A 19,101-nucleotide genomic window follows, 5' to 3' on the forward strand; every position below is an offset into this window, starting at 1 on the left:
ACAGCAGATTGACAGGTGAGCAGTTAACTAAATCCTTTCCGTATTCAACTTTGTAGAGCAGTTGTCTTATTTCCCCAACTGGGCTGTGGCTTTTGTTTTTCCCAGGGCACCTGACACATTGACACCCCACATAAGTGCTCAGCAAACATGAGAGGGAGGACGTTATAAGGATGCTGGGACAAGCAGTTGCCCCAATTTGATTTGTAAGATGTTAGATTGTTGGGTAGAAGGAAGAGGAAATGGTTTATAAAGGATCTCCAAGATCTGTTTCTTACTCCTCCAGACAATTCTTGGGCCCTGTTCCTCCTCACTTCATTCTCTTGCTTGGCTTATGTTACGAAAATATGTTCTTAATTTTATCATTTTATTTTCAAGATTTAAATGTAATGTTTATAGATGTAATAATTCATTTAGACAATGTGAACATACGAAGAAATCGTCCTGCCAGGGCGTGATAACTTTTGTTATTTTACTGTATTGTTAGTATTTCAGAAGATAACTTAACATCTTGGAGCAAATGTATGAAAGTGTTTTCTCTTGCTTTTAACCTAAATGGGAGCTTTTTTTAGGCAGAGTCTAGCTCTGTCGCCCTGGCTGGAGTGCAGTGGTGTCATAGCTCACTGCAGCCTCCCACTCCTGGCCTCAAGCGATCCTCCTGCCTCGGCCTCCCACGGTGCCGGGGTTGGAGGCTCCAGCCGCCCTCGGCGGGAACACGTTATTTTCATGCAGGTCTGGCCCGCAGCCCTCCCAGCCTGCGGCGACCCCGCGTCTCCCGAGATGGAATTCATGACGATTCGGCCCCTTCCTTAGAGCACAACTCAGAGGTCTGGAGTCGTGCGGGGCAGCCACCGCCGTCTGGTTTTAGACCCGCGCCCCCCACCCCACCGCCCAGGTCGGGGCCTCGGCGGCCGAGGCGCGGGTGGGCTCCGCGGGCGCGCGCGGGCGGCCCGGGGTGGGCGCGGGGGCGTGGCCGGGGCGTGGCCGGGCCGGGCGGGGGGCGCGGTGGGCTCGCGCGGGGGAGCGCCGGGGCGGGGGCGGCCGGCGGCGCATGCGCGCTGCATTGTTTTGACTGAAAATGCCGTCGGTTTCGAAAGCGGCGGCGGCGGCGCTGAGCGGGTCCCCCCCGCAGACCGAGAAGCCGACCCACTACAGGTCAGTGCCCGCGCGGGGCCTCCGGGACGCAGCGAGGCTGCGGGGGGCGGCCCCGCGCGCCCCCGCTCCACGCGCGCCCGCGCCCCGGCCCCGGGCCTGGGGAGTCGCCGCGGCGGGCCCTGGCCGCCCCTCCTGCCGCCCCCGCCGCCCGCTCCGGGCCTCGGCGCCGCGGAGACGCGGGCTGCGGCCGCCCGAGTTCGGAGCGGGCGCCCAGGTCTGCGTGCGCCGGGCTCGGGCCGGGCTGGGCGCCGGGCTCCCGGGTCGCGGAGCCGCGCCTGAGGTCGGGGCTCCGTGCGTGGCCGGGGTGGGGGCGCGCCGGGCCCGTCGGGAATCCGAGGGGGGGCCACGCCCGGGCTCGGGACCGCGCCTCGGGCTCGCGGGGCGCGTCTGGGGTCGGGGGAAGTGCCTGGGGTCGGGACTGTGCCCGAGGTCGGGGGCCGTGCCCGAGTCAAGGGGCACGCCTGGGGTCGGGAACGGTACCTGGGTCGAGGGGCACGCCTGGGGTCGGGGACCCTTCCGGGGGTCGGGGGCGTGCCCGGGGTCGGGGGCCGTGCCAGGGTCGAGCGGGGCGCCTGGGGTCGGGCACCTTGCCGGGGGTCGGGGACGGTGCCCAGGTCGAGGGGCACGCCTGGGGTCAGGGACCCTTCCGGGGGTCGGGGAGGGTGCCCGGGTCGAGGGGCGTGCCCGGGGTCGGGGGCCGCGCCAGGGTCGAGCGGGGCGCCTGGGGTCGGGCACCTTGCCGGGGGTCGGGGACCGTGCCCGGGTCGAGGGGCGCGCCTGGGGTCGGGGGAAGCGCCCGGCGGGCTGCGGGGACAGCCGGCGGGGTCATCTGCACTTCACGTGGGGGGCGTCGGGCCCTGGCCGGCCGGTCCCGCCCCCGCCCTGGAGCCCGGCCGCCCAACGGCGGCGGTGGCGGTGGAGGCGACCCGCAACGCTGTTTGTCTTTTTAGGTATCTAAAGGAGTTTAGGACAGAGCAGTGCTCCCTGTTTTTGCAGCACAAGTGCACCCAGCACAGGCCATTTACCTGTTTCCATTGGCATTTCCTAAATCAGCGTCGCCGCAGACCCCTCCGCAGGCGCGATGGCACCTTCAACTACAGCCCGGACGTGTACTGCTCCAAGTACGACGAGGCCACCGGCGTGTGCCCCGACGGCGACGAGTGAGTGGCCGGGCGGGCGGGGCTCCCGGGGCCTCCACCCCTGGACCTCGCCGAGGCGCCTGAAGCCCCGTGTTCTTCGCGACACCTGGCACCTGGCGATGGGTCGCATTTGCCCTGCGGTTTCCAGTGACAAGTGGACAAGTGCCCTGCGGTGGGGGGACACTGCCCTGCTTTTAGGCCAGTTCGGGAAGGGTTATGTGTGTGTCAGGGATAACCCTTCTGTGAGTCAAACCGATTTGGCTTCGTTTCCCACTTTTGATGCCTGCGCAGTTCTCCCAATTGGCCGCACCAGAACCTGCCCTTAGAGGCGTGGCTTTCGGGTGTGGGACCCTTTCCTGCTAGTTGGTTGCTTTCCAGGCAGAGCTTGTTGGAAAATTGGTTCACAGTATAGAACGTATCTGGCATGTTTCCTTCCTTGATGGTTACATCTTTAGTTTTTTAAAAAATTGATAGGAAAGTTATCTGCCGACTGCCATTTACATAGCACTTTTAAAGTTTGAGAAATCAAGGTTTTGTTTTGGTTTTTTTTTTCTTTTTAACAAGTTTCCTAATGGTGTTATGAGCAGATGTCTTTATTTTGAAATATGTACAATGGGAAAACAGGGAGAGTACTAGTCAGATTGTATATTCACGTGGCAAGCGGAAGGTGGCATCAGGTTTTACTTTCTTCCTGTGGGCTGCTCGGGAGCGCGCAGGGTGGTGCGTTCCTGCCTAGGGGCGAGGTGACAATTGCAGTCTTGACGGCTCCGTCTCCTGATCGTGTGAAGGGACCTGATTCTCTCGGGACCCTTGCTTTGGAAGACTGCTTTCGCCCCACCACACACAGAGACCCATGCGAACCAAGTCTGTTTTCCTTTATTTTTCAAAAGTGCTTAGGCCAGGGAGTAAGCTTTTGATCTATGATGATCATGTTACCAACTTTAACATACTCCTTAAAAAGTTTTTCAGATAGTTAAATAGTGCTGTTAAGGCAGCTTCATGCCTACACTTCAAACGGTGTAGTCAGCCCAATTTGGTGAGGATGGTGTTCAACTTCTGTGCAGTTGTAAGAACGTGTTATTTAATTGCTTATTGAGCCACTGCTTTCTGCAGACCGTCACAGGTGTTTGTCTAGCTGAGCTCTGGGCTCAGTCTCTAATTTCCTGTGGTCAAACCCATCATCTCTCCAGACCAGGGATCTTGAGTTGAAAGTGGGCCCACTGCTGCCTGGCCCTGGTCCGGGGGTCCCCTGGACGTGTGAAGACCAGTCACCCAGCTTGTCCTAGCTCAGAGTTGAGTTTGGGGGACTAATTGGTGGTATTCATTGGTGATGCCTGTAATGCACATAAGGAGAGCATCTTTTAATAGCTGTTTGGGTTCCCAAGTCGGGGTGACCTGGTGTGGGGGCATCAGGGTGGTGGCCAGCGCTTCAGTGGACACGTGCCTGTGGGTGGTGTTTAAAGCTGTGCTCAAGCAGTAATTAGGTAATAAGCAGTTATTTATTACAAAAATATTAGCGTGCAGTCTGAGTGGCTTGCAGCCTGTTGTTGACAGACGTCGGTGGGACTGAGATGCCTGTTTGGTGTTTGTGTTTTGGAGGCATCCTGTGTCCAAACACACGCAGTAAGAATCACACGCGTCTTATTAAAGGTTTTGTTTGTAACTTCTCTGGAGCACATGGTGTGACGTGCTGTAGCCCTTTAGGAAGTGTTTGGCAGGCTGTGTCCCCCGGGACAGTCTCCTTAGCAGTCACCACGCGACCCACGGGAGAGGGACCTCCCCTCGCTGCACAGCCGGCGTCGCCGGAGCTCGTCCCACTGAGGTCCATGTTCCGGTTCATGCTGGCTGCCACAGGGTTTGTAAACAGATGACACCACCTTTCAGAGCAAGGACAGGGCCTTTTTTTACATTTCAGTTCACTGGCTCTTGAAATTGTAGTTTGGGCGTATGTACTACCAACCTGTTGTTTTAAAACACGCACACGTGTCAGAGAGCAATGGACCGTTTAGGCAGCGCCAGGCGGAACGGTCCTCACTGCTCGGGCTCCGGCGGGGGCTCCCTGCGGCAGGAGGGGGCTGGGGACCCCAGGGGGGTTCGCACCCGGCCTTACTCCCCTCTGTGCCCGTCCCTGCTGTCCCTCCAGGTGCCCCCTCAGTGTCACCCCCACCAGCACCCCCGTGGGCACCCCTGCTGTCATCCCTTTGCCCAGTGGGTAGTCTTCCTGCGCCCCCGCGTCAGCCCTCCCTCCCGCCGGCTGTGCCCCCGAGTCACTTCTCCGTGTCCTCCCCAGGCCTCCTTGGGCACCCGTGGGGGCACTCGCAGTCACCTCTTTCCTTGGTGGGCGGCCACCCACTCGCCGACAGCCCTCTGCCCACACACACCTGTGGCGTTGGGACACAGGGTCCCTCTGCGTCCCGCCCTCCCCCACCCAAACCCTTTGCTCTATCGGACACGCCCCCTCCCGGGCACGGGGCATGATTGGCAGGATCCCCCCCTTGTGGGAACCAGCCCGGCACTGTCGGCTGCGTGGGGGCGAGGCCCGGCCTGGCCCCAGGGCAGTGGCAGGTGCACGGAGTTGGGGCCTCCGGGGCCCAAATGCCGCCTGACGCTGCTCCCGCCCCCCACGCGGGCCGTGGACGGTCAGGGCGCCGCGGTCTTCACAGCGGAACCCAGGTGTGTTTGGCGCCGCCAGCGTGCACGCGAGCACGTGTGCGCAACTTGTGGGGAATGGCCAGGTGGTTTGTTTTAAACGGACGTCTGTTCTGATCAACGAGAAGAAACGGTCTCCGTGCGGCACCGAGGGGCCCCTCCGAGGGTCCGTTTCATGGGGAAAACGGTCGGAGCAAACGCTCTAACCGCAGCTACCGCGTCAGGTCCTGTCCTTAGCCCCGCGGTGGACGGGCTGCCTGGGCGTGGCCGCCAGCTCGTCAGTGTTTCTGCTTTCCGTGAACAACGGCCTCACTCCCTTCACGTGGCGCGACCCTCCGGGCGGCGGTAAGGTCTGTCTTGTCCTTTCCGGCCCCCGGTGGGTCCCAGCGGGCAGCCCCCCACGGCTTCTCCTGCACGAGGGGCATCTGCGCAGAGCCACTGCCGGGTGGCCAAGGGGCTGTGACTTGGTGGCCTCCACGTGTGTTCCACGATGTCTGGCGGGAGGATGCATGAAACTTCCTGGGATCCGTGTCCCAGCAGGACCGACCCTTGCTGTCTTACTGTCTGGAGCCTGTTTCTGTTGAAGTTCTCCTGCGCTGCTGAGCTGTGACGGGGTGACGCCTGGGCACGGGGGCCAGGTGCACCTCCCCCTCGCCGCAGGGTGGTGACTGCTGTGGCAGTTGGACCTGGCGTCACGTGCGGACTCGGCTTGGGCGTCCGGGGTGAGGGGCACAGTGTGTAAGGTCAGGGGCTACTCACAGCCCAGAAGACATGATCTTGCGGGTTCCAGGTTGCCCAGCTCAGTGGAGTCACAGCCTGGTGACTGAGCTGGGACCTGTGAGGGGCACGTAGGAAAACGTGACAAGCAGTCCCGAGGCTCGGTGGTCTCCACCAGCTGATTGCGGCACCTGAGCCCCGCCTGCCTGGGGTGGGGAGGGGGGAAGCTGGGGCAGAGCGAGGAGGCCTCAGCCTGGCTGGCGGGAGACGCCTCTGCCCAGAGAGGCTCCTTGGGAGAGGAAGGAGGGCCACGTCGGGGAGCGACACGTGTCCCCACCCTGCCCAGGGAGCCAGGGCAGCCTTGGCAGGCGGGCTGGGGGCGCAGGGCCCATGTGGGGTCAGCTGGCCAGTGTCCGAGGGGAGGGGCTCTGCCCCCAAGCCCTGCCGTTCGCCCCGTCGCTCCCCCCACCACCTTCCTTGCTCAGTCTCCACACTGTGCCGCGCCTCGGCAGTTTGTGTGTCGTGTTCTCTGGACCCTCACTGGAGCCTGCGTCCCCGAGGGCTGGGAGGCTGTCACCTGGCCCCGTGTGTCCCTCCAGGCTGTGCCGTCCCCAGACCAGCCGTCAGCATTCCATGGAGACGTGCTGGGTGGACAGTGCGGGCTCACAGGCCTCCCGGGGTGGTCCTGGGTCTGGCAGACCCCCTCCCTGGGGTGAGGGTTGCCTGAGGGAAGGGGGCAGATTCCGGGGCTCCTGGAGACAGGTCGGGAACCTTAAGCTCCTGGCGGTTCCCCCCCTTCCTGCCAGGCTGGTTTTGGTCGCAGAGCGTGGGGCGTCGTGCCGGCTGCGTCCGGCGGGGCCGGCCGGTGGAGCCGTGTTTCAGTCCCACTGTTCTGGTTGCTGATTGTGTCGGGCAGGTGTGAGTCCCACGAGTGTCTCCCAGCCCCTCCCCGGCCGTCCCGGGAGCTGTCGTGTTTTCTCTGTCCCCTCTGGCCTCCCAGACGCCCTGAAGGTCAAGGCGTTTTTTTTTCCTTAAACCTCCCCCAGTGTCCTAAGGTCAGGCCAAGCTTTGGGGACATGTCATGAGCAGGAGGCGGAGCCCCGGATGGGAGAGTCACGCCCAGGTGGTGCTTCTGTGCTGGAGAGAGGGAGGCCGGGCTACCAGCGCTCTGGTTGCCATGGCAATGGTCCGGGAGAAGCAGCCAGATGATGCTCACCTGAGAGGACCACAAGGGAACGGGCACAGGTTTAGATTCAAAATCGGGGAGATGGGGTGCGACCGCAGTCACCTTCCGTGATCCCCGTGTGCGTGCGGCGTGGCTGGCACCCTGCCGTGTCCGGAGCATTCCCCACCCTCCTTCCCCTCCAGCCTTTTAGCAACGCCTCAGAGCTGTTCTACCCACTCCCCGCCCCGTGTGGCGGGTGTGCCCGGGGCAAACCGAGAGGCCTCCCCGTCCTGGCGCTCTGCCCACCCTCCCCGGGGAGCTCTCGTGTGAACTTACAGCCCAGCGCACGGGGTTTCTGAAGACTGGAGCCATTTGGGTAAAGTGTCCATCTTCCTGTTAGCTCAGTTTTGCTTTATTTTTTTGTCTTAGTCAAATATGTGTAACAAAATTTGCTGCCTTCACCACTTGTAAGTGAGCAGTTCAGTGGCATTAAGTACGTTCATGCTGGGCAGCCATGGCCACTGTCCGTCTGCAGAACTTTCTCATCCTTCCAAACTGAAACTCTGTCCCCACTGAACACTAGCTGCCTCCTTCCATGATGGTTTTTTTTTTGTTTTGAGACAAGGTCTCTATCACCCAGGCTGGAGTGCAGTGGCCTCAAAACAGCTCACTGCAGCCTCTAACTCCTGGGTTCAATGGATCCTCCTGCCTCAGCCTCCCATGTAGCTGGGACTACAGGCGCCACCATACCTGGCTAATTTTTAAAATTTTTTGTAGAAACAGGGTCTCGCTGTGTTGCCCAGGCTGGTCTTGAACGCCTGGGCTCAAGCGATCCTCCTGCCTCGGCCTCCCAGAGTGCTGGGATTATAGGTGTGAGCCACTGCGCCCGGCCTCCTTCCATAATTTTTGATGTACGTAGACGTCCATGTGTTCCTGCCCTGCTGCTGAAGGGAGTGGGGCGTACTGTACCCCTTTTCTTCTCTGGTGCTTCCCACCCCCCTCCCGTTCTCAGAGCCACACTGCACCTGCCTGGCTGCTCTGTGGTTTGTCCGTCACCTTCTGCCGTCTGCAGCCTCTGGCTGTTACAAGGGTCCTGCGGGAGCAGCGCTCACCCTGAGCAGGAGCCTTTTTCCCTTCGGTGGCGGTTTTGGGTTTTTCTTTTTTTTTTGCCAGTATATCTTTGGAGGTAGGTTTCTAGAAGCAGGGTTGCCAGGTTAGAGGTTAGATGCACCTGTCATCTTGTTAGACACAAAGGGCGCGGGGCCCTGCAATCCCACCTGCAGCGCCAAGCAGGCTCCGCCCCCGCCGAGGCAGGTCTCAGTTGACTCCCGTCCCGTGAGGGCGCGTGCCTGTCCTGTGCTTACGGGCCATCGGCATGTTCCGTGTTGCAAGTCCTGTGTCTTCCCTAGCCTGTTGTTCTAGCGCCCAGTCTCCTTACCTTGCGGCAGCGTTGATCTGTGTGTTGGCACACTGTGCCATGGGCCGGTGCCGGGCACCACTGCTGCCCTGAGACGGTGCCGGGCTGGCCCGGGGCCCGACTGTGAGACGCAGCCCGCGTGGCGGGAGACGGCAGACACGATGCACAGACGCCTTGAGCGTCACCCCTGGGTGTGGAGCGTTCCATTCACACCTTGCAAAAGCGTTTCCAGAAACCCCTCATGGGGGACATGAAGGAAGCACGTTACTTTAAGGTTGTCCTGTGTGGGCGTGTGCCACGGTGTGCACACGTGCACTGTTTCCTTTTTCATGTTTGTATGTCATTAGTCATTTAAATTTAAATTTTTTTTTCTTTTTTCTTTTTAGGAAGTTAGGAACAAACTGTCCTGTAATCTGCTTTCTCTGTGTTTCGTTTTTCCTCTGTCTTGTAGATCTTTCTTGATTCTTAACGACTGTGGTGTTTCACAGGAAGAGTTTACATGACATTTATTTAAATAATCACCTCTTGGTGGACATTCTTCCCGTTTGGGGTTTTCTGCCGTTTTCAAGAGAGCTGCTGTCCACCTGCCCATTGTGTTTTTCTTTCTTTCTTTCTTTCTTTTTTTTTTTTTTTTGAGACAGAGTCTCGCTCTTTTCCCGGGCTAGTGTGCCGTGGCGTCAGCCTAGCTCACAGCAACCTCAAACTCCTGGGCTCAAGCATCCTCCTGCCTCAGCCTCCCGAGTAGCTGGGACTATAGGCATGCGCCACCATGCCCGGCTAATTTTTTCTATATATATTTTTAGCTGTCCATACGATTTGTTTGTATTTTTAGTAGAGAAAAGATCTCGCTCTTGCTCAGGCTGGTCTCGAACTCCTGACTTCAGGCGATCCTCCCGCTGCAGCCTCCCAGAGTGCTGGGACGACCGGTGTGAGCCACCTCCCTGCCCCGTTTGTGTTTTTCTGAAGTGGTCCCTGTGCTAGCTGTGTCCTGTTGTCTTGTCCAGGTGCTGGTCACTCCAGGTGTGTTCGGTCCCCAAATCCCCTGCACGGCACGAGGCCGGTCAGAGCCCTTGTCTGCGTGTAATCCCATCTCAACATACGAACACGGGAAAGGCCTCTCTCCCACGTGTCTGTCTATTATACCTTTGTTTAAAATTGCAGTAAAATATATGTAACATAAAATTTGCCTTTTCTTTTTTTTTTTTTTTTTTTTTTACCATTTTGTCCGTATAATTCAGTGGCATTAAAGTTACATTCACAACGTTGTGCTGCCGTCACCACCGTTTCCAACGTTTTTCTGTCGTCCGAAACAGAAACGCATCGCATTAAACCACAGCTGTGCGTCCTCCCCTGCTTGGCCCCTGCAACTTCTGATCCGCTGCGACCACCTTGGGAAAGGGAAATTGTGTGTAATTTGTCCTTTTGTCTCTGGCTTCTTGCACTTAGTGTGGTGTTTTCTGGTTCATCCGTGTCGGAGTGTGTGTCAGAATTTCCTTTCCTTTTAAGGCTGAATGACAATCCATTGTGTGGCCGGGCGCGGTGGCTCACGCCGGTAGTCCCAGCACCCTGGGAGGCCGAGGTGGGAGGATCGCTTAAGGCCAGGAGTTGGAGGCTGCAGTGAGCTGTGATCCCGCCACGGCTGCCGCCTGGGCAGCAGGGCAAGACCACCTCTCTGCCAACAACAACAAAAGGTCCACTGTGTGGATAGACCACATTTTTGTTTATTCTTTCACCCGTGGTGGACCCTTGGGTGGTCTCTACTTTTGGCTGTCGTGAGTAATGATGCAGTGAACTCCGGTTCGCGAGTGTCTGTTCGAGCCCCTTCTCTCAGTTCTTGGAAACACGCTCAGGAGTGGAACCGCTGGGCCCGAGATGCTGTTTGGTTTTACTCTGGCGTCACTGGCTCCTGGGGACCCTGGGGACCAGCTGGGTGCTCTGTCTTCTGTCTCCCCCTCGCACGGCAGGGCTGGCTCCGCACGGGTGCTCAGGACGGTCCAGGTCCCGCTCTGCGCCGGGCTTCCCTTTCCTGACCTCCCAGGACGGGGGTTTGGGCTGAGCGACGGCTGCATTAGCCTTGACCCCAGCAGGTGCTCCCGGCGGGCACGGCCTTTCACGGTGTCGCCCAGCTGGAGGTGAAGGTCTTTGTCCTTGGATTTGGGGACTTGTGACAGCGGCCCCTGCCTTTCTCTGCCTTGCCCTTTGGGCTACTCGAGGTGGTCCGGTCGCCAGCCTGGGCCTCGGCACCGTTGCGGCTCAGGGTCCTTTGCTGTCCTCTCCCCTCTTCCTGCGTCTGTGATGCCGTTCACTGGCCTGGGGGTGCCCCACGAGTGCCGGAACCTTCCACGTCATCTCTGTTGCTGCTGCTGGCTGTCCAGGGAGGCGGCAGCAGCTCGTCCACCCGCGCCCTGCCCTGCTCCGGGAGCTGCCTGTGACCCTCCCTGGGAGCGCGTAGCTCCAGGCCCGTGTGACGTGTGCGCCGCCCGTGCTCCCTCCGGGCTGTTTCCCGATGGTGCTCCTGCCCCGCCCAGGGCCCCGAGTCCCTCCCTCCTTCCCTCTCAGGGTCCCCGAAAGCACCAGGATGCTGGACGGGAGAGGTCCCATCCCTGCGTGCGGGGCATGAACTTTATTTTTCTACGTAAGTTTAAAAAGTCTATTCAAAAAATTAGGAAGGATAATTTTCTCGGAAATTTGGTGCTGTGTTTAACAGAGGGGTTTGCGGTGGTCTGAGTGCCTTGGTGGGGGCCCAACTCAGGGGACAGGCGCCGTGTTCGATGACGTCATCCTTCCCGGGAGACCAGACGTCCGGGAGGCGGCCGGCGGCGTCAGCTGCTGTCCAGCGCTGGGGGGCGGCGGGTGGGGGCTCCGGCCGTCTCCAGGCGGGAACCGCTGCAGCGCCGCCCTCTGCCCGCAGGTGCCCCTGCCTGCACCGCACGGCCGGGGACACGGAGCGCAAGTACCACCTGCGCTACTACAAGACGGGCACCTGCATCCACGAGACAGACGCGCGCGGCCACTGCGTGAAGAACGGGCTGCACTGCGCCTTCGCGCACGGCCCCCTGGACCTGCGGCCGCCCGTGTGCGACGTCCGGTGAGTGGCTCTGTGGGCGCGTGGGAGCCGGCCACCCCCTGCAGCTCTGGCGCCGCTGGCCCAGGGAAACCTTTTCCTGAGCCTTGGCTTTATTCCTGATGAGGAAACGACCGCGCTCCTCACCGGGCGCTTCTTCCCGTGCCGGTGGCGGCCATCGCGTGAGGTTGCGAGGGTGGCCGGCCTCGTCCAGGCGCGGCAGGAGAGGGGACTTTCTCAGCAGCACTCGGCTCTTCGGGTGCTGGTGTTGGGGTCGGTACTGGGGTGCCAGGAGGGGCTGGGACAGCTGCAGCGAGTGACTGCCGTGTCCTTTGGTTGCAGGGAGCTGCAGGCCCAGGACACCTTCCAGAACGGCCAGCTCAGTGGCGGCGACGGTGCCCCTGACCTGCAGCCCGGGGTCCTGGCCAGCCAGGCCATGATCGAGAAGATCCTGGGTGAGGACCCCCGGTGGCAAGGTAACCCCGTGGCTGCCTCGGGGGTGGGCGGGGGGAGCCGCTGTCACACCTGCCCGCAGAGTGACCCCGAGGACTCACGCGGTAGTCTCAGGCGCAGGTGGCTGGGTGGGACCTGGGCTGTGACTGGCCACTGGGCTGACGGAACGGCACAGCTCCCATGGCCACCTGTGGGGCGCCGGGCCTGGGGCCGGGCTGGTGTCCACCACACTCCCGCCCCGTGGCACCCGGGTCCCGCCTGGCCGGCCTGTGCCTGTGTGGGTGCGGCTTTCAGACGTGTGGGGTCGTCAGAGCTCGTCCCTGGGCCTGTCCCTCCAGCCGTGGGACCCGGGATCCCGGCCAGCGCCAAGATGAGGTCACAGCGGGGAAGTTTGGGTTTTTCTTTTTTCTTTTTCTTTCTTTCTTTCTTTTTTTTTTTTTTTTTTTGAGACAGAGTCTCACTGTTGCCCAGGCTGAGTGCTGTGGCGTCAGCCCAGCTCACAGCAACCTCAGACTCCTGGGCTCAAGCAATCCTCCTGCCTCAGCCTCTCGAGTAGCTGGGACTACAGGAATGCGCCACCATGCCTGGCTGATTTTTTTGTATATCTATTTTTAGTTGGCCAGATAATTTCTTTCTATTTTTTTAAGTAGAGATGGGGTCTCGCTCTTGCTCAGGTTGGTCTCGAACTCCTGACCGCAAACGATCCGCCCACCTCGGCCTCCCAGAATGCTAGGATTATAAGCGTGAGCCACCGCGCCCGGCCTGGGTTTTTCTTTTGTTCTCTTTTTTTCCCCCAGTATTTTTTATTTTTTATTTATTTATTTTTTTTTGAGACAGAGTCTCACTCTGTTGCCTGGGCTAGAGTGCCGTGGCGTCAGCCTAGCTCACAGCAACCTCAGACTCCTGGGCTCGAGTGATCCTCCTGCCTCAGCCTCCCGAGTAGCTGGAACTACAGGCAAGCGCCACCATGCCCGGCTAATTTTTCTCTATATATTTTCAGCTGTCCCTATAATTTGTTTCTATTTTTAGTAGAGATGGGGTCTCGCTCTTGCTCAGGCTGGTCTCGAACTCCTGACCGCAAACGATCCGCCCACCTTGGCCTCCCAGAGTGCTAGGATCACAGGCGTGAGCCGCCGCGGGTTTTCCTTTTTATCGCGGCAGCACACGCACTCCCTGACCTTCACGTGCTTGGAGTGCGGGTCAGCGGCACGTCCACAGCTCGTGGCCGCAGCCCCATCCGGCTCCGGAACATCCTTTGCCCGGGCGCAAACCCCACGCCCGGCAGCCGCGACTCCCCCACCCTGCGCCCTGTCTCCCGCGTTCGGCTGTCCTGGGCGCGTCACACGGGCAGTGACGTTCTCACGCACGTCCCGGCTTGCTCTGCGGAGGACATTCGCGTGCAGGGTCCGTGGGAGCTTTTCCTCACTGCTCCGGCCGCGGCGTCTCCCTGCCCCCGCCCCAGCTGGCGCCCGGGTCTCAGCTGCGCAGGGCACGTGAGCCGCGGCCTCCGGTCGTGCTGGGGTGGAGGAGGTGCGGGGACACCGCCCGCCCTCGGGGCCCCTCTGCGTTTCGGGAGGACTCGGGGTCGCTGCTGTGGGCACAGGCTGCCTGTGAAGGCCACTTCTGCCTCTGCGTTGCCAGCCCACCCGCCTCCCCTCACTAGCAACGTGCGTTTGAGCTTCCTCCGTGTCTTCTCGCCGCGTGGTAGCGTGTTTCTGTTCAGTTCTGCATGGTGTGCCGCTGTCTGGACACACCACGGTTTGTTTGTCCTCCCCTGCTAAGGGGCGTCTCCGTCCCAGACTGTCCCTCGCTGCCTGTGAGCGCGACAGAGCGGCGGGCGGCCGTGTTTCCCGTGCGGTCCGCACGCTGCTCGCGGTTTCTCCTTAGGGACCGTAGGGACACATCTGCCTTGGGTTCCCGATGTTTAGCCTCAGCGTTTACTTAGCGGGGTTTGTTTTCTCCGAGGAGACGCGAGCACGTAGCTCCTTTCTGTGGGTTTCACGTCACTCAGCGCAGAACCTCTCGCCTGTGGGAGGCGCTTGGCCGACACTCACCAACCAGTGCGTCACAGCTGCTGGTTCCTTTTTTTTTTTTTTTTTTTTGTGACAAAGTCTCGCTCTGTTACCAGGCTGGAGTGCAGTGGCATCATCTCAGCTTACTTCAGCCTCCAACTCCTGGGCTGAAGCATCCTCCCGTCTCGGCCTCCCGAGTAGCTGGGACGACAGGCACCACCACGCCCGGCCATCCAACTTCTCTTTTCTTAAAAGCAGCTTTTTTGTTCCCCGCCTCTCTCGTTCCTCCGTGCAGTGCTGTGTGCATCTTCTGTTCGCTAATGAGTCATTTGCAGGTGGGTTGGGTGTGGACGGTGGCATCGTGACGTTGAGTTTTGTCTCACAGTCTGCGCCCACCGGACTTGAGCCCCCTGGGCAGGTGTGACTAGGAACAGCCGTGTACGTCACTAAGGTGCAAGTCGCCGACCATCCCTAGAAAGGGTCTGACTTTTAGGAATCCTCACCCACTGATTATTGCTTTTAAATTGCCTGTTTTTTGTGGTTTTTGGGATAAAATTCTTAGGACATAAAGTTAACCATTTTAAAAAATAGATCTTTTTATTTAATAGCAGTTTTAGGTTCACAGCAAAATGGGGTGGAAACTGCAGGGATTTCCCCGGTTCTCTCTGCGCCCACCCCCTTACCCCCCCACCCCCCGCCCCCCGGCCTCCTGTCCCCACCTGCACCTGCGCGGGACGCCTGTCACGGCTGATGAGCCCACGCTGGTCAGGTTCCCCTCCCCCCCCATCTGCAGTCACACCGGGGCCAAGAATTAACCATCTTAACGGGCACGTTTCAGTGGTGTTTTGTATACTCACCAGGTTGTGCTGCCATCTCCCTATTTAGTTAGAAAACGTTTACATCACCGTAAAGAAAACAGGAGCTGGCCAGGTGCGGTGGCTCTGCCTGTAGTCCCAGCGCTCCGGGAGGCCGAGGTGGGAGGATCACTGGAGGCCGGGAGTTCGCGACCAGCCTGAGCAATGTGGCGAGACCCCGTCTCTACAAAAACAGAGAAAGAAACCCCAGACTCATTAAACCCCCCGCCCCAGCCCCTGGCAGCTCTCCCGCACCCCCGTCTCTGTGGATCTGCCTGTTCTGTGTTTCACGCAAATGGAGTCACACGCGTGTGGCTTTGGCGTGTGGCCCTCACGGAGCCTGGCGTCTTCCCAGCCCCCCAGGTGGTGGCGTGTGCCTCCCTCTGCACCGTGGTCCGCCTCTCCTTTCTCCCTTCGTCTGTGGGTGGACATGTGGCGGTCCCCCGCCGGCTGCTGTGTGCCGCGCTGCCGCGAGCACGTGTACACTGGCGGCTGTGTGGACCCGTTTTTCAGACTCCAACTTCGTGCTGGGCAGCTACAAGACGGAGCAGTGCCCGAAGCCGCCGCGCCTGTGCCGCCAGGGCTACGCCTGCCCCCACTTCCACAGCAGCAGGGACAGACGGCGGAACCCCAGGAGGTTCCAGTACAGGTGAGCCCGCCTGGCCGACGTCCCCGTGTGGGGGCCCATCTGACGGTCTCCTGGGGCGGGTGTTCACTGTGCCGGCCTGGCCGCCCGCCCACTCTTCTTCCCCCACTGTGCCTGGCTCTGGGGTGAGGGTCCCCCGTTGGTGCCGCAGCCCCCTGGGAGAGGACGTTGTCTTAAAGGGCAGCAGCGTGTTTCAGGCAGGACGGAGGCCTGGGGACGGGTCTGTCCACCCCGAGACCCCCAGCTGGAGCCCTCTGACAGGCAGCAGGGGCGCAACTGGTGGACCCCGAGCCTGGCCATGGCGCCTGTGTCTCCATCCCCACCCACCTCTGGTCACCGTGACACTCCTGGGCCATGAGGATGTGCGGCCACCGCGCTCTCCCTGGGCGTCTCGGCACTCCCAGCTGTCTGGGGATCGGACAGGCGTTCAGAGCCGCGGGCCTCAGGCCGAGTCCTGGGCTGACAGCCCTCGCGCCCCCGGGTGACTTGGCGCCTTCCCCTCCTCCCGGCTCTGACCTCCTCTGGGTTTGGGCCTTGATGGGCTGTGCCTGCCCCCCAACCCCACGGCTGTGCCCTCCTCGTCCCAGCCGCCCCGTCTGCGCCCGGCCCAGCCCCCTTGGGGTTTGCAGGCTGTGCCTGGGCCCCCAGCTCCCTCCTCCTGCCCCGTGTTCCGTGTCCAGCGTTTTCTTCCGGCAGAAGGAGCCGCGCTCTCCTCTTTCTAATAAGGCGGCGCTGCCTCGCGTGCCCGGGGGCGTCCTGCCCGTCCTCCCCGTCCTCCCCGTCCTCCCCGTCCTCCCATCCTGCCCATCCTCCCATCCTGCCCGTCCTCCCTGTCCTCCCCGTCCTCCCCGTCCTCCCATCCTGCCCATCCTCCCATCCTCCCCGTCCTGCCCGTCCTCCTCGTCCTCCCATCCTGCCCATCCTCCCATCCTGCCCGTCCTCCCCGTCCTCCCATCCTGCCCATCCTCCCTGTCCTCCCCGTCCTCCCATCCTGCCCATCCTCCCATCCTCCCCGTCCTCCCCATCCTGCCCGTCCTCCCCGTCCTCCCATCCTCCCATCCTGCCCATCCTCCCATCCTGCCCGTCCTCCCCGTCCTCCCATCCTGCCCATCCTCCCGTCCTGCCCGTCCTCCCCGTCCTCCCATCCTGCCTATCCTCCCATCCTGCCCGTCCTCCCTGTCCTCCCCGTCCTCCCATCCTGCCCATCATCCCCGTCCTCCCCGTCCTCCCATCCTGCCCATCCTCCCATCCTCCCCATCCTCCCCATCCTGCCCGTCCTCCCCGTCCTCCCATCCTCCCATCCTGCCCATCCTCCCATCCTGCCCGTCCTCCCCATCCTCCCATCCTGCCCATCCTCCCGTCCTGCCCGTCCTCCCATCCTGCCCATCCTCCCATCCTGCCCGTCCTCCCTGTCCTCCCCGTCCTCCCATCCTGCCCATCATCCCCGTCATCCCCGTCCTGCCCGTCCTCCCCGTCCTCCCATCCTGCCCATCCTCCCATCCTGCCCGTCCTCCCCGTCCTCCCTGTCCTCCCATCCTGCCCATCCTCCCATCCTGCCCATCCTCCCTATCCTCCCCGTCCTGCCCGTCCTCTCCGTCCTCCCATCCTGCCCATCCTCCCATCCTGCCCATCCTCCCCGTCCTCCCTGTCCTCCCATCCTGCCCATCCTCCCTGTCCTCCCCGTCCTCCCATCCTGCCCATCCTCCCCGTCCTCCCCGCTGTCTCAGCAGTCGGGGAGTTGGAGCTGAGGCCTCACGGAACAGAGGGCTGAAGCATGTGGTCTCCGGGTTTTGGTCACAGAGCGTCACCCTGACAGGGTGGTGGCTTTACTGCAGGGTGAAGGGAGAGAAGATTATTAAAAAACAAAGTTTTCTTTCCCATGGGTGCTTATTTTTTCTGTGAATCCAAATAAGTTATAATGAAGCTTCCAGAAAGTACGTGAAGAATAGAGGATATTGGTAACGTTGAGAGTTTGATTAGGATTTTTCAACTGTGGGATCGAAAGTCTCAGGCTCCGCTTTGCATCGGCACAAGAGGAGACGGAGCCCCCATGGCCGCCCAGCTGCCTCCCCACGGCCCGTCCCCGCGGCCCGCAGCCCTGTCCCCGCGGCTCCGTCCCCCCGGCCCCGTCCCCGTGGCCCTGTCCCCGCAGCCCCGTCCCCGCAGCTCCGTCCCCGCAGCTCCGTCCCCCCGGCCCCGTCCCCGCGGCCCCGTCCCCGCGGCCCCAACTCAGACTCGCATTAATGTCGTGAGAAGTGGACACGGCTCCCAACCTGCTTCCTGGCGTGAGATGGGCAGAGGCCTCTTTTGTCCCCCTCGAGGAGCAGGGGCGTGTCCGGGGCGTGTCCTCGGGTGCCCCATGACGTGTCCTCCTCCCCAGGTCCACGCCCTGCCCCAGCGTGAAGCGTGGGGACGAGTGGGGGGAGCCCTCGCGCTGTGACGGCGGCGACAGCTGCCAGTACTGCCATTCGCGCACGGAGCAGCAGTTCCACCCTGAGGTACGTCCCTGCCTGGCGGGGCCTGGGGGTCCCCAAGACGCCCTCCCCCAGTGATTCACAGGAGGGCTCAGGGGACAGAGGGAATCGGTCGTGTTCACGGCTGGGCCGTTGCGTCAGCCACATGGAGGCCGGGAGAGACCGGCCGCCTTCCAGTCGTCCCCCCGGGTGGAATGGCGGGTGTGCTCCGTTCTCCCTGAGTGACGTGTGACAGCACGTGACAGTTGCCAACCAGGGACCTCCCAGGAGCCTTGGCGTCCAGGCTTTTAGCCGGGTTTGGTGGTGCAGGGCTGGCTGACTGCTCTGCAGCGGGCCTGGGTGTCCGGGACCCCAGAGTCAGGCGGCCAGGACACGGCCCCAGCCTGAGCGTAACTCCCGCGAGGCGAACTGTCGGCCTGGCCCTGAACCCCTGGCACAGACACGCTGAGCAGCACCTGCCAGGGCCTTAGAGGTGGGCAGAGCTGGGCCGGCGCCTGCCCTCAGAATGTGCAGGGTGTGGACAGCCCAGGGCTGCTGCGTTCACTTGTGCTGCGCGCTTGCTATCAGAGCGCTCAGATTTATGTTTAAAGTGAGCAGGCAGCCAGCACGGTGGCTCCTGCCTGGAGTCCCAGCTACTCGGGACGCTGGGGGGGAGGATGGCTTGAGCCCAGGAGTTGGAGGCTGCAGCGAGCTGTGGTCGCACCACTGCACTCCAGCCTGGGCCACAGAACAAGACCCTGACTCAAAAAAAAAAACAAAAAACAAGCAAATGAGCCCCTTCAGGGCCCCTGAGGTGGCAGGAGAGCCGGGGGACCAGGGGCCGTCGGGGGTGGGGGACCCTTCCTGCCAGGCTCCGGCAGGTGTGCCGTCCCCACGCCCTTCGCCAAGAGGGAGGCAGGAGGCAGGAGTGGGTTTGGCATCTGACGGGGCCTCCAGGCGGGTCTGTCCCTTCCTGAGTCCTCAGCGCTGCTGGCCCCTGAGAGCCACGGGGTGAGGCGGCGCCGGGTCTGGTCACGGAGCAGGTGCACACGTCCGTTTCGCAGGCACCCGAGCGCCTGCTGTGTACCGGACACGAGTCGGGTGCGTCTTTCAGAACGTGTCAAGTGGGGAGGTGACTTCACATGTGACTTCACAGACAGGTGCCGCAGGGACAGCCTCACGCGTGCGCCTGGTCCTGGCCGACCGGCTCTGCAGAGCAGGGATTTCGGGACCAAGGGTGCAAAGCTGGGGGGCGGCATCCACACCCCTCTTGCCGGGTGACTCCGGTCCCGATTTGGAGCTTAGTTCTCCGCATGGCGGCAGAGCCGGCTCTGGTCTCCCCCCGAAACCCACGTCCGGTCTGGTCTCTCACTCTGTTTT

At 61.5% G+C, this 19,101-nt stretch overlaps 1 protein-coding gene across 5 annotated transcripts in view; it reads left to right on the plus strand.

The window, feature by feature from the left end:
• Positions 1-1,062: 1,062 nt before the first annotated feature.
• UNKL (unk like zinc finger) overlaps positions 1,063-19,101 on the plus strand; it is a 36,932-nt gene continuing 18,893 nt past the window's right edge. For 4 of the 5 annotated variants that reach the window (XM_069487124.1, XM_069487123.1, XM_069487125.1 and 1 more), the window contains exons 1-6: positions 1,063-1,152; positions 2,103-2,312; positions 11,151-11,327; positions 11,646-11,779; positions 15,136-15,271; positions 17,649-17,766. In XM_069487124.1, coding sequence (XP_069343225.1) covers positions 1,076-1,152; positions 2,103-2,312; positions 11,151-11,327; positions 11,646-11,779; positions 15,136-15,271; positions 17,649-17,766 — 852 coding nt within the window. In that variant the 5' untranslated portion in view covers positions 1,063-1,075. The remainder of the gene's footprint in view (positions 1,153-2,102; positions 2,313-11,150; positions 11,328-11,645; positions 11,780-15,135; positions 15,272-17,648; positions 17,767-19,101) is intronic. The other variant, XM_069487128.1, reaches the window with a different exon arrangement.

This window comes from Eulemur rufifrons, chromosome 14, assembly GCF_041146395.1.
Source record: "Eulemur rufifrons isolate Redbay chromosome 14, OSU_ERuf_1, whole genome shotgun sequence".
NCBI lineage: Eukaryota > Metazoa > Chordata > Mammalia > Primates > Lemuridae > Eulemur > Eulemur rufifrons.